The sequence below is a fragment of the Emys orbicularis genome, chromosome 7 (assembly GCF_028017835.1).
Source record: "Emys orbicularis isolate rEmyOrb1 chromosome 7, rEmyOrb1.hap1, whole genome shotgun sequence".
Taxonomy (NCBI): domain Eukaryota; kingdom Metazoa; phylum Chordata; order Testudines; family Emydidae; genus Emys; species Emys orbicularis.
Window position 1 is genome coordinate 92,265,240 of NC_088689.1, and position 15,426 is coordinate 92,280,665.

Below are 15,426 nucleotides of genomic sequence, written 5' to 3' on the forward strand. Positions count from 1 at the left end.
GGGAGACACTCACAGCTGGGAACTAATTAGGTGCAGCTGAATCTATTTAGGTTCAGTATGTTAGAGGTTCTGTCCAGACTAGGAAAACAAGGTATGTTTAAAAGCATGTTAGCTAAGACTTTTCAACTAACATGCTTTAAAACACTAGAATAAACAAAAAGCAGTGCGCAGTGCACACAATATAAAAAAAGGGACACTTTCTACCAAATTTTTGCCATACAAAAGAATCTCTATTGCAGTGAAGAGTTTTGTTATTTAACATCCTTAATGAATTGACAGTTTTGGGAAAGGTGGGTTTGTTTGTTTTTTGTTTGGCAAGGTGGAATTTAGGTTTTTAATATCGTGGAGTTTTTTGTTTGTTTGTTCTGAAAAGTAGATTGTCCAAAAGCTGTTGGATGGGAGAAAAACCAAAAAGGAGGCATGGGTCCAAGAATGGTGAATCTCAGCGAATGTATGGATCCTAAAAGGTATGTGGTGGTTTAAAAACATTTATAATCTGATCAGGCCTGAAATATACCAGGCTTTGAGTGTATGGGGAGCGAGAATGTAAGGTCCAAAGACTACCTGGATCTTAAATGTGCTTTCTCAGATAAGAAAATATAGTTGTGACAATGTTAGTGCCCAATCCTGCCATCCATTTTTACCAGGTGCAATGCATACTCCCATGGAAGGTCCCATTGACAGTGGAACTTCTCAGAGTAGAAAGCACCATGCCTAGTAATAAGTGCTTCCAGGATGGGGCACTAATTTGGAAATCCAGATTAGTTACTTTTTAAAGTTAAGTTGAATGCAAGCTGTATTTCTATGTACCTGTGTTTCTGTGCATAGACCTATGTTTGTATTGTTGAATTCTGTGACTTTACTTCTTGTCCTTTTTAGTTTAACTTTATCAATGCAGAGTCACAATGTACTTAATGGCTGGCAAGACATAAGAACAGATTGACTGCTGTAAAGAATGTGGCCTTGGTAACTTCCATCATTGTGCCCTTAGGTTTTGATTGTTCAGGATGCAGAATGCTCCTGTGAGAAGGTACATGCCCTCAACTCCTACTGAAGTCAGTGGAAGTTGAGAGTGTTTAGCACCTTGCAGTATTGAACAGTTTTAATTTTATGGATAGTTTTCCACTCCCTCTACCTCTGAGGTGTACAAGTGAATGATGGAAGAGGTAGAAAAGATGCACATAGCCCTTCCTGAGGAGAAGCTGGAAGAGGCAAAAAATGAGTGTATGATGCATAGCTGTACACAATGACTGGATGTAAGTACAGCTTAGTGGAGCCCTCTGCAAAGAAGAGGTGATAAAAACAAATCAAGACTTACGTGAGACTGAAAGAGGGGGCCATGCTGAGTGTAAGGAGGGCTGGTTCTGGCAGAAAGAAGTCTCCTGTATATGTTATGTGTCATTTATCTCCCTCATGGATAAGCTGCTGTGATCTGCTCTGCTCAGAACTTTAAAAGCCTGATACATTGACCAGCCAGCAAATCCAACATAAGCTGCAAATGAAACTGGTTAACTGCTTTGGTATCCTTTAAAGCGTCCACACAGCAATCAATACTGCACTCTGGAGGAAAGGCATGTGTAATAATTCTTGTGCAGTGTGACGGTGACTGGCTGAGGGGCATCAGAGAAAGAATTTAACAATTACCTGTGGCATTTGGATGGAATCTGAGGTGAAAGGTCACGTCTCATTTTCAAACTTGGGTCAGAGGCTGTTCACCTTGGAATATAAAATGTGGGTTGGCATCTTATCCAGCAGACTTTACGGGCCTGATCCAATTCCATTAACTTCCATGGACTTTGGACTTAATCCAAAGTAATTAAATCATTTCCCCCCACCTTCCCCTGCAGCATGGGACGTGGATTGCCTGCTAGAATCATCTGGGGATATCTCACCTCATCACTTCCCTGCCTTTGCAGAGGCCTTGAGCATTGGTGGCATCGTGATCTCTCCTGTTTTCTGCCTGTGGCACCTGAGAATTGAAATGCTTCACTCCAACTAGTGTGACTGGGCTTAATATAGGAGTACTTGAGTGAACTATATAATGATCTGTGCTATTCAGGAGGTCAGACTGGATGATCTAATGCCCCTTCTGCACTTAAACTCTATGAAACTAAATGTCATTTTCATGGACTGCCTTTTTTGATTTATTACTTATGGGCCTCTGGAGTATATGATTTTTCATAGCATGAAGTATATGTTTAATGGCAATCTTGTCAGATACCTAGGGAGTAAGTTTTTAAAAATAGGACAATTACTGATTGTCTTGTTGTTCTTGTTTCAGCATCTTTCTAATTCATTTGTAAGAACCACTGTAAACATTTTTATAAAACTTTATTGCGTTACTGTTTTTGGCGTATTGATTGTTATATGAGATGACAATAGGATAGAATGTCAAAATTTGTGTAGGTAAATAATGCTGCTGGCACAACACTTCATCTTTACCTCCTTTTTTTTTTATTACTATATATTTGATTAGCAAAATGTTTAGTAGAATTTATGCATAGTATCTTTAAGAATTCTCTACAAGGGCCAAAGTATATGAGAGTAAATTGCATGGACTGATTAACGTCAAATCCGTTGACAAGGTTCTTTATTCATAGCAGGGAGTGTTGTGCAGAAGCAGACTCTGTGATTTTTACTTTTCATTTTAAGTATTCTTAGAGATGCTCATACTGTATACTGCTTTAGCTATTTCATTAGCTAGTGCAATGTTTCCCAACCTTGGATGTGCTCCTCTAAAGATCATTTAGATACAGATATGCAAAATAAATTGATTTCTCTGTTGTATATCTGCATTTAGCTCTGTAGTATCTAGGCACAGGTGGCTGTGAGAGGAAGAGCTTGCATGTAGCCTGCTAGCCCAAGCTTTTCCATTTTGCATCCGTGCTGCTTGGGTTAGTCAAGTGAGCGCATGCACCCTTCAGTAGAGAACCTTCAAAGGTGGTTATCTTCTTTTTGCCTGTAGAGAAGGATGATCCATTGGTTAGGATGCTAGCCTAACACCCAAGAGACCCAGGTTCAATTCCCTGTTCCACCACAGACTTCCTGTGTAACTGTTGTGACTTATTCTCTGTGTGCCTCAGTTCCCCATCTGTAAAATGGGGATAATAATACTTTCCTACCTAAATGATAAATACAATAAGGATTATGACTAAATATAGGCTAAGTACATTCAGGATTGTGATGTAATCAGATACTTCATTGATGGGAGACATGTAAAAACCTCCGACAGACAGAATGTAGTCTTGTGGTCTGCTGGGCAGGAGAGAAGGGGACTGAAAAACAAAAAAGTCAGTGAAGAATAAATTAAAAAAAATATAGAGAAAAGACAGTGTTTAAAAAGAGAAGAAAAACTGAACTGAGATCAAGTGGACAGAAAAAGAGAGAGATGATAGCAGCTGCTGGGGTATATCATGAAGGGATATGGGGCAATGAGTGGGGGAGCTCCAGTCCTTCCACCTCATCTTCCCCCCCCCCCCAAAAAATAAATAAAAATTGAGAACCATTGCTTAGTTGGAACAAAAGCCCAATGCTGCATTAGAGAGTATTCAGGAATGTTGTTGTTGTTTGTTTTTATTTCACTATATAGGTTAGCTGAGTCGTCTGTGGATCTTAACCTTAAATTGATGTGCTGGCGGTTGGTGCCTACTCTTGACCTGGAGAAGGTTGTGTCTTCTAAGTGTCTGCTGCTAGGAGCTGGTACGCTGGGTTGTTGTGTAGCCAGAACCTTAATGGTAAGTACAAGAGTTACTCCTGAAGGTGACCTGCTGTCTCTCATAAAGGTTGCTTTTTTCATCCTTGTGCTAAAGAATGGAAGAATACAATGAAATCAACATGTGTATGTTATATGTGTGTATCACAGAAATATTGCAGTTCTGTGTGTTTTTTTTTTTAAATTAAAAACTGCCCATGTACAAAGTGCAAATTTGTCTTGAATAAAATAACAAATGAGTTCACAAAATCAAATTCAAACCAAAATATTTGAAATAAATAATTGTGTCAGTGAGAGACAGTTCAGTGTGATCAAAAGGAATTTTACTATAGGTAGCTTCTAAATCTGTAATAACTTAATCTGCAGTTAATCGTAGAATTTGAATTGTGAACAAAAGTCCACTTATGCTTTTAATGCTATAGACTCAAAGGGGTTTCTGTTACATCCTTTGAACCAAAGTCTTACAGTGTTAAATTAGTCCTTGCCAATTACTTGGATTTTTTGTTTGTTTAGGGATGGGGAGTCAGACAGATCACATTTGTGGACAATGCAAAAATCTCATATTCCAACCCTGTACGGCAGCCTCTATACGAGTTTGAAGATTGTCTCGGTGGTGGGAAGCCTAAGGCACTTGCGGCAGCAGACAGACTGCAAAAAATATTTCCAGGAGTGGTAAGTAAAATATTTTGGTGGTTATATCTCAACATATTGAGAAGACAGCTGGCCTTAAATAGCTCCATAGTATTCCTTTGCTCTGCTCATGTTAATGCTTAAAAAGAAAAGGGGAGCAGAAAACTAAAATGCAAGGAAACAAAGTTTATACTGCAGTCACTGGCAAACTGTAGGAGCTGTATTCACATGCAGGGTGCAAGGGAATGAAACTTGTGGCAATAAAAATAGGCAACAAGATGAGTTCTAAGGGCTCATCTCAACTTCCTTTCCACAGAGTCACAGTAAACAAATGTTCTCCAGTTTCTCTTCTGTGGTGTGTTTTAATGTGCTCTCAGAAATGGCTGATTTTGGAACAGTTCCACTGAATGCATTTAAAAGCCCTGAGCGTTTCACACAATCTTGAGGCTCTATCCATGTTCCCCTTTTCAGTCACATGTAAATAGTTTGGTGTTTAATTACTTATGCACTTGAATTTTTCTTTCATTTTTAGACAATTAACACAAATCAAAACTATCTTGGTTATTGCCCAAATCTGTCTCCATTCATTGTCTGACATTTTCTCCTGCCAGACTTTCAAGTAATCATTTTTCTGGTATTAACATCTATTTGCAGTTTGTTATAGAGAGAAGTCTGTATTATATTTTCACAAGTGCGTCTAAGACCATTGCTGTTGTTCCTTAAATGTCTGATGATTTTCAACCTGTTGAAAAGCCAGATAATTACCATTGGTGGTGTTTGTTCTGAAATTACAGATTGGAAATTACCGGAGTGGGGGCTAAAAAACTAGTGGTATTGTATGTGTTCTGCTATCAAGCTTGGGAATTCTAGATAAAATATAATTAACAATATAGGCATCAATCCTGAAATAAGATTGCATGTGAGCAGACCCCTGTGCCATCAGTGGGACTTTTTATGGTGGCATGGGTCCATTCATGTGCATCCAATGGCCAATGGGGCACAGGTTAGCACCATATTTTCCCAGATGTTTTAGGCAGAGTTTGGGTAAACTGGTAAAAAGTTAGGTTATCCCAGTCTTCCTACCACCTAATTCCCGAACTAGAAAGGACTCTTTTACCTGCACATCTTTAATAAGACAATCTTATTTTAAGATAATTTCCATCATTTAGAAAGATGCAAATCTTTCACCTTTATCTGATAATGGTGCCTTTGGACTGAAATGACCTAGTGTTCTAGAGATCACCACAAGAGAACAGTATTCATATCTTGTGAATAGTAAAGCTTTTTTTAAAGTGTGAAATAGTATTATCCTGATTCCAGGTGTGAGAGCAAACTTCTGTATATTTTTAATGTCCCCTGTTGTCCACATTTTGCTTCTATATTATTTTGTAAGATTGATATTGAACAATTAGAAGTAGAATTTGGCCAATAATAGGGATTACTCAGGTATTCATTTCACGTGGATCCATGTAATTTAAAACATTGTTCTCAAAAGCGGTCTCGTCTCGTCTCGTCTCTTAAATAGTCTGTAATGCTCCATTTATACTTCAGATGTCTGTATTTCTTCTTGGTTTAGCTGCTGCACGTGATGACTTTTTTCTGAATCCCATAACCATGTGGGCTTTTCAGATATATTTCTCATCTTGAACTGTGTCCTTAATATCTTCAAATTATGTCAGTACTCATTATTACTTTAATGAATTCAGCTTCCTGTATGCTTGAAACCATTAACAATTCTGCACACTGTATCCATTGTGGCCTTGTCTAGAGGGCTGTGCCCTGTTCGCTCTGATGTCCCAGCTGACTTCCATTATGTTATTAACATGAGGTGAGAGAAGGTGGCCTTATGACAAAGATAATTAAGAATATCCTGTTTTTGTAAGGAACGTGACAAGCTGAATTGTGAATATGTCTGTTAGACTTTGGCATTTTCCCCTCACTACTCTTTGGTTTTAGGCCAGAGACTAAAAAGTCTGGTGGAAATGTGAGGCCTGGCTCCTAAAGGGTGTCCCTTGTTTTAGGTATCAATTTAGTATTTTGAAACTGAACATGTGAACATAAGATACTGAGCAGACAGTTGGTGAAGGGTGGATACTTTTAATAAAATTATTCATGTGTCCCAAGACCTGTGGAGGAGCAGGGTAAGAAATGTGCATACACACAGTGGCTATGCAGATTTCCATAAGAGATAGCACTCGCATCTGGGTCCAGATTTTCAAAAGAGCTCATCACATCGGATAGCAAATTCTTTTGTAGATCTGGCCATGACTGTGACAGTAGAAGCTGCAGAGCACATCTGAATATCTGGTCCTTTGTGGGTATACAAGCAATGTTGAGAGGGGAGTGGGCAATTCTGACACATGACTTATGCTGTCTTGCCTCCTGTTTTCTACAGAATCCTGCAGAAAGGAATTAACTATGGGAAAATATTACTGTAAATGTATGTTTGAGATAATTAAACTTCACATTTGACTTTATGTGATATCCAACCAATCATGTAATAATTCTTTATATTAATGTATTCAACTCCTTTTCTAATTATTATTAATTTCTCCTATCCACCTTCATTATTAATAATAAAAATAAGGATGTTTTAAATATTACTGAGAAGCATAAACTGTGTGACATTGCTCTGTTACAGCTGCTCATACCCTACCCCATTAAGTAGACCTTATAAAGAAGCTTCTTTCTAAATGTTTTGGAAATATGTTTTAATTATTCCAAGGACTAAAATACTCAGCTGCACCAGCATATTTCTGTTCTGCTTCTATTTCTTGATTGTAAAGCCATAATTATTCATCAAATTCCCTACTGCCACTTAACCATAGTAGTAAATTTGGCAATAGATTTGAGATGAGTTATCTAATTATGAGAAATGAAAGCTATATTTGTATTTTATTTTAACTCTTGGGTTGCTACGTATGTTTACATGCACCCCATTATTATTATTATTTATTATTTATTTTGTTGTGCAGTACCACCTGGAGCCTCAAGCATCTGTAGTTCCATTGTGTCAGGCACTATACAGCCACATAGGAAATGACAGCCTCTGCCACAAAGTCCTTATGAGCTAAACCTTACCAACAACCTTTTTGTGTCTGGCAAAATGGGAAAATACACAAATATTATACCACATGAGTCTGTAATAATTCTATAGCTCTCATATTAGTACTTTTTAAAATAAAATAAAACAAAACAAACACTTTGCCAGTGAAAGGAAGCACAAATTTGCTTTTGTTCAGATATAACACTTGAGCAAAACTTGTCTCTTTATACACAAAAGGACTTTCCTGAGTAAACATTTCACAGTTGTTTGATTTGTTTGTTTGCTGCTTTGATTCCACCCCTCTCCCCCGGCTTTATTCCAGGCAAAAGCAGTGTTTTTAAATGCTGCCCAGTATTATAGAAGTGCTGCTGCACCAATATAGTTAAGTTTGCATCATGACTTCTGTTTAAAAGTTGACCTAAGTCCTCTTAAAAAATGGCACAATTAGTTGGATTCCTTTGAAATTGTGTGTGCTTTAGGAGGGTGCTGGATAGGGTTAGTGCCCCGAATATGGGGTTATTTGAGCAGGGGGGGAAATTCAGAGGTTCATTTAACAGACCAGTTAGGTTAATGCAGAAATCCTGCTTTATCTCTCTTTTTTTCCAAAGGGTTTCACCTGTGACACTATCCTGTAGCTTAGATTTTATTTATGGTCCACGTCAGAAGTAAGCATTTATTTTGGTGATGAGGGGGAATATGAATTCTGTGAGGTGGGAATTAGAAATGCTACTAAAATGACAGTGTTCCTGAAAAATTAATCCGAGCCTTCAGAAGAGGTGGTGGCTGTGCCAGAAATTATATTTGATTAAGATTAGCTTTCTGTTTTTAAGAATATGATAGTTGGAACTAGATATTAAAAAAATTGACCAGCTGTGAAGAAAAGTGTTGGAGACTCCAGCATGTATTACTCATTTTTATGATAGTGCACATATGAACAAAAGGATCCCATTTTATGAATAAAAGGCCAAATAACATGTAATGCAGTACAATATTCTGATGTTTCATTTTCATCCCCTGTTTAATTTGTACAGTTTTGGATAATTGTTCAGCTTTTAAAACTCTATTTATTGAGGTGTCAGTATCAGTGAGCAGAGCTGGCCTTAGCCTTTTTTTGTGGTGGGAAACAGTTTTCACCCCAATCACATTGTATGCACAGAGCCAGCCTGAGGTTTTGGAATTTTGGGGAGGGTTGGTGATGCAACTTTTGGAGATACAACCCAAAATATCTCATTCTTCCTGTAGAAAAGTATGTGTGTGACATCTTTAAAACCCTTCCTATCTGTCCATCCCAGCCTCCTGCTACTGGAATTGGAGTCCAGCTACTTGTGCTGGGGTCTGAGCACAGCTGCCAAGATTTTAAAATAAATTTTGCGAGGGATAATTATTTAAATAAGACGAAAGTCTGTGGAGACACTTGACATGCACACGCTTACTATCACTACCCGGATACTGGAGAGTTTTTGTGCATTGTGGTGGATTTGAGCATTTTACAGATCTTAACTACTGAATCATCACAACCTTCTAGTGAGTTACCTATTATTACACCTATTTTGCAGATGGGAATGTGATGGCAGAAAGGGTCAGTGCCTGATTTCAAGAGAGGCAGAACACTCGAATCTCCCATTGACTTCAACTTGAGTTATGGGCACTTTTACAAGTTAATTCCTAAGTGCCTTCGTTGACTTCTTGTCAAAGCTGTGATTAGCATGCAGGCATCTCTTATCCTTGTGCTTAGCCCACTACACCATTTTGCTTTCAACTCCATTGAGTTTCCTGAGAGAGAGATCCTGCAGGGGCCCCAGTGCTATCAGCAGCCCTTCCATGGCTGTGTACGGATCTGGGTTCCGTCCAAGTATCAAAGGACTCGAAGCCATGGTTTTCAGACCCAAATGGTTTGCATCACTTCACATGTTCACGGAGATCTTCAAGAAAAGAAGAATTAAAAATTCACCACCTTAAAAACTAAACAAAAAAAATGCTTTAAGATTCTCCTTTTAATGGTGAGGTTCCCCTCAAGTGGGGAAGGGGAAGGAACCACAGCTACAGACATTGCCACCTCTATATTTTTGGCAGTACCATTTTCTTAATTTAAAGTGATATTGTTTTAAAAGCTAGCATGGGTGTGGAGCTAAAATGTATATCATTATTATTAATTATGGTAGTGCCTGAGGGCCAACCCAAGAGTGGGGTCCCATTGTGCTAGGCACTGTACAGCAATAGACAGTCCTTGCCCACAACACACACAAGCAGAGTAAACAACGTGATGGAGACAAACATTGTGTGAGTTTTGAGGTTTTTTGAGGGGAAGAGGGCTTTGTGCAGGGGATCAGCTAAATGGAAGGAAAAGGGGAGTGAACGGGGCTGGGTAGGAAGGGCAGGTGTGATACGAAGCGGAGGTGAAGAGACTGAGGGCAGGGGACAGGGAACAGTCAATCACCACAAGGCAGAGAAAGTCAGAACTGTCTACAGTCAAGACTGGAACGTCCAAAGGTGAAAGAGGTCCCCGCCTTAGCTGACTGTCTGTTCTTTACACTTTTCCCCCTAAGTTCACATGATGGGGGAGGAAGAAAGGGTACCTTGTGGGGCAGAGTTGGGGTTAGGGGGAGTCTCTCCTGTACAGTTTTATATTATTCTGTGTGTATTTACTGGAATGTTTCATGAATGTGCTAGAATTCAAAGGCAGTGTGTTTGAATTCAGTCGATTCATGTTTGGTTTTTCTCATGACAGCAGCTTGGTGAGACAGGGCATGAAAGTGGCACTCATTTCTGAAAATACTGTGTATACAAGGTTACACCCAAATTTTGTGTGCGTGGATGAGACTTTAATATGCTGCTCCACTATTTGTCATCTTATTTTATTCTCATTCTATATTTTTATATCACTCTTGTTCTTCTTTTACATTTTTTCTCTGCATTTGTAAAATTTTAAATGCTGCCAAATGGACCTTTGTTTTTCTGTATAATTAGACTTGAAAGGATTAGATTTTAATCAGTAAATATCAGTAAACAATTTCACCATACACCCACAAACTGATGAAAAAAATTTCCATTGATGATGATGATTGAAATTTACAGATAGGCAAAGTAAGAAAAATGCTGCTTGCGAACTTATTAGTTTGATTTAAGAACACTTACTTTGTATATTTTGACATGTGATGATGACGATTTGTGTTTTAATGGTTATAAACCTTTAACTTTTTGAATCTGAACATATACTGTTAAATAATTCTGACCTCCCCCCATAATTTCCAGCAACTGTTAAAATGTAAATAGATAAAAATTGAAAACAGTGTATGAAATGTATTGATATTTTCCATAGAAATTATAAAAAAAAATTGAAATCTGTCAAGCCTATCTATAAATATATGCTCTGCACCAAACTGAACATTTAGTTACTGCAATAGAAGTGAACACTGAGGTGCACCATCTACTGGTAAGTGAACTTGACTACATTACCACCACCACTTAAGAGCAGAGTTTTAAAAAAGAACATGTATTTTAATAATCTTTTGCACAATCCCCAAATTTCAATAGTTGTTCATGTACATGTTTGTACTTGCACACTAAACTTTACACAAAATGTGTATATGTATATATACACACGCACGTATTTATAATGTATTACCATAGAAATTATAACCTACATTAACTTTGTATTTTGTCGTGCCTGCCCTTAATGTTGTGGACTGTGTAATATTTCATTTGGACAGGAAAAATAATAGAGTATGGTTGACCTTCAGCTAAAAATTCACTTCCCAAATACCACCAGCATCATGCTGAAACAAAGCATTCATGTGTAAATTAGTGTCTCATAGAAGCCTTTAATTTTTCAGGATTTCTTAGATGAGTAGGAGACATTTTGTGCTGATAGTTTTATTTAAAAAAAACACAAGTGCAAAATGTTCTCTTACAGTTATTTCCCATTTTATTTTTCAGATTAGAGTATTAAAATCTATCCAGTAATTATGGAATTCATCTATCCATAAAGGTTCTGATTTACATTATCCTTACGAGTGCACATACATTTGAGGCCTGTGATACATTTGATACATTATTTGTATTATGGGCAAAAATATAAAAATGACAGTGATATTAATAGGTTTAAGAAGGACTGTTTGGTGCAATTTAAATAGCCATTCTTTTCAAAGACTTAGAAGATCAATACCAGTGTGCTTGAAATTCCATTATGCCACGAAAGCAAGTGATTTTTTTTTGCCTATGTCAATGAAAAAAAACTTTAGGCTCTGATCGGGGAAAAGATTAGAAATTTCCCTGGATCCTGCTTTCATACATGGCCAAACTATTTGGAACTAATGGAGCTAAGTCAGAGGATTCAGTGTTGGTCAGAATTGCAAGTATCTCCTGGAATGGAAACTTCATTCAAACTAGTCTCTTCACCATTCTTCTCCAACAGTTGTACACCCAGTTCTAGAGGGAGGAAAAGTTAGTCTTCCTCAGTCATGTATCATTTTGTAATGAAGACTTAGGTAATATCTGGATCAACTCTCCCTGAAGCTGCTGTTCCGCAGCAAGGGCCTTCACATAGAATTCCCCTTAACAATGTGTGTTCATTTTTTTATGGATATTGTGTTGTATATTCTTGAATTGTGCACTAGTCTATGCTAAAGCCTCCTGTTATTTTTGCTCCTCTCCCCACATACACACATGCTTGTTTGCTTCATCCAGCTGTTATGTCTTTTAAACTGTAAACTCTGTAAGGCAGGGACTGTCATTTACTATATGTTTATACAGTGACTAGCACACTAGGACCCTGACCTGGTTGACTCCTCTAAGGCTGTGTCTGCACTATGAGCTAAGGATGCGATTTCCCTGCTCGTGTTCTCATCAGGCTACCACAAGTATAAATAGCAGGGTAGCCATGATAGCCCAGGTAGTAGAAAGTTCAAACCTGCCTGAAACCAGTGAACTATCCATGCTACTGCGGCTGCATTGCTATTTATACTGTCATTAGTTCGATGAGAACTAGTGCAAATATCTGTACAGGAGCAGGGGAATCATATTGTTAGCTCATAGTGTAGAGCAGGGGTAGGCAACCTTTCAGAAGTGGTGTGCCGAGTCTTCATTTATTCACTTTAATTTAAGGTTTCGCGTGCCGGTAATACATGTTAACGTTTTTTAGAAGGTCTCTCTCTATAAGTCTATATTATATAACTAAACTATTGTTGTATGTAAAGTAAACAAGGTTTTCAAAATGTTTAAGAAGCTTCCTTTAAAATTAAATTAAAATGCTGATCTTACGCCACCAGCCTGCTCAGCCCGCTTCCAGCCTGGGGTTCTGTTCACCTAGGCCTGCAGCGGGCTGAGCGGGGCGACTCGAGGTCAGGGCAGAGGGCTGGGGTGTGTGTGGAGGTGCAGGGCAGAAGGCTGGGTGTTGGGGGGAGGTCAGGGCAGAAGGCTGGGGTGTGTGTGGAGGTGCAGGGCAGAAGGCTGGGTGTTGGGGGGAGGTCAGGGCAGAGGGCTGGGGGTGTGTGTGGAGGTGCAGGGCACAAGGCTGGGTGTGGGGGGGTTCAGGGCAGAGGGCTGTGGTGTGTGTGGAGGTGCAGGGCAGAAGGCTGGGTGTTGGGGGGAGGTCAGGGCAGAGGGCTGGAGGGTGTGTGGGGGTGCAGGACAGATGGCTGGGTGTTGGGGGCAACTCGAGGTCAGGGCAGAGGGCTGGGGGTGTGTGGAGGTGCAGGGCAGAAGGCTGGGTGGTGGGGGGAGGTCAGGGCAGAGGGCTGGAGGGTGTGTGGGGATGCAGGGCAGATGGCTGGCTGTTGGGGGCAACTCGAGGTCAGGGCAGAGGGCTGGGGGGGTGTGGAGGTGCAGGGCAGAGGGCTGGGGGTGTGTGGGGAGAATCAGGGCAGAGGGCTGGGGTGTGTGTGGAGGTGCAGGGCACAAGGCTGGGTGTGTGTGGGGATGATCAGGGCAGAGGGCTGGGGTGCTCGGCTCGTGGGGGTGCTCCCAGCCCCCTGCCCTAAGCGGCTCATGGCAGGGGGCTGGGAGGGATATGCCCTGTTCCACTCCCTTCCCCAAGGCCTGTCCCTACCTCTCTCTGCCTCCTCTATGGAGCATGGAGCACGCTGCCACTCGGCTCTGCTCTTCTCCCTCCCCCTCTCAAGGGCCGTCGCCGGCAGGGAGAGGGGGGAGGAGGAGGAGGAGGGGCCGGAATGCACCACGTTGTGGGAAGAAACGGGGGAGGGGGGGAGCTTGGCTGCTGCAGGACCAAGCTTCTGCCTCCTGCCCCCACAAGGGAGAGCTGTGGGCGGGGAGGCTGAGTGGGGCGGGGGGCCGGGACCCCCCCACACCGCTCTCCCCTGCAGGGGCAGGAGGCAGAAGCTTGGTCCTGCGGCAGCCAAGCTTCCCTCTTCCCCCTTCTTCCCCCAGCGTGGTGCTTTCCGGCCCCTCCTCCTCCTCCTCCTCTCACCGGGCAGACAGCGTGCCACTCAGAATCGGCTCGCGTGCCGTAGGTTGCCGACCCCTGGTGTAGAGACATAGCCTAAGTTCTACGGTAATATATAAGGAGGGTCTTTTTCTGTCCGATAGCAGATGTTTTACACCTTTTATAAATGTACTTATCAGATGAGCAACATGGTTCAAATGACCCTTCCTCCATGTATGTCCTTTTTGGACTCTCTAATGCATGTTCAGTTGAGTCCACCTTGTTCAAATATGGACATGAAGGAGACATGTTGTAAGGTCCTGCTGCAGGATCAGGCTGCTCTCAGCAGCTCCGAAATGGAAGCCTGCAAAGCATTTGACGATAGGAGCCATGAGTCTCAGAAGTGATTTCCTTCTATATCGAGTTACTATGTGGCCATTCAAATTATACAAGTATCACTGAAGACTGAGGAATTTTATATTTTATAGAATTTGAAACAACAGAGGTACACTGTATGATGCCTCCCATCTGTCTAACGGCAATTGGGTAAAGATTCAATCTCAGATAAGACTTAATAGAGGTCTTATTGTTCACTTTGTGTAAAGTAATTGGGGAGCTGATCTAAGACAAAAGCTATATGTGAATAAAATTAATTGCTCTAGTAGGTGAAATTTGGGGGTTGTTTTAAAGATACTTGTAAGGCATAAATAAATTGGTGCAATCTTTTTAATCTTTACATTTAAGAAATGATGAGACAAGACGGTGCAAAAACTTGGTACAAAAGTCAGTAGTATGGAATTTGATCTTCCAAGAGATATTGAGTTTAAGAATGGTTTCTAATGAATTTGCTGAAGGTTTAAGGCACTTTTTTCTGGCACCAACAGAAATATTTAAATCAATAATTTACAGAAAGATGATGGGGGATTTCAGAAGAATTTGTAGAGGCAGGGTTCTGCAGCTAATATTGTACAGAATGATTTCTGATTTTGGCCTGAATAGTACAGTGGAGTTGTTAAAATAAAAGAAGAAACATAGTTTAATTTGTGAAGAATAATCAGCACACAGTCTTTTTTTTTTTTTAAAAAAAATGCTCAAAATACTAATCACTGTGTTCAGCACTGTTCAGAAACTAATATAGAAAGACCCTGCCTTGATGGATTTATAATCTAAGGGTCCTATTTTGCAAACACATAGGCATATGCCTAACTTCATTCATTCTGTTGACATACTGTGGGACTACTCAGGTACGTGGTTGTAGGATCAGGCCCTTAAAGACATCAGGGTCATAACATATGGTTGAAATGTTGCATTGAGGTTTGTCCAAAATAGAGTTGCATACAGTCCAATCAATCCTTCTACAGTGGGATACCCAAACATTTTTTCTTAGTATCTCTGTCCCTATAAAAACAGGGCCACTCCAAAAGTGATTATCTGTCTTGTAATTCTTGATTGTCCAGACTAGTCAAATGGAATTGATCTTCTGAAAATCTGGTTCAAAAAAGTTGGTTAACAGTGCTAAATTAGCAGGCTAGATCCTTATAGTTACACAATAAATAGAGCTATGCTGATTTGTGCCGGCTGTTCTCTTCTATATAGGTTTTAGGGCTGTCAAGTGATTAAAAAAAATAATTGCGATTAATTGCACGAGAAAAAAACAAT

The 15,426-nt window shown here is 40.1% G+C and overlaps 1 protein-coding gene across 1 annotated transcript in view; it reads left to right on the top strand.

Moving 5' to 3' along the window:
• The window catches only part of ATG7 (autophagy related 7), a 287,182-nt gene that overhangs the window by 22,517 nt on the left and 249,239 nt on the right, over positions 1-15,426 (top strand). The window contains exons 10-12 of the mRNA XM_065408358.1: positions 374-467; positions 3,590-3,734; positions 4,226-4,384. Of these exons, the coding sequence (XP_065264430.1) occupies positions 374-467; positions 3,590-3,734; positions 4,226-4,384 (398 nt within the window). The remainder of the gene's footprint in view (positions 1-373; positions 468-3,589; positions 3,735-4,225; positions 4,385-15,426) is intronic.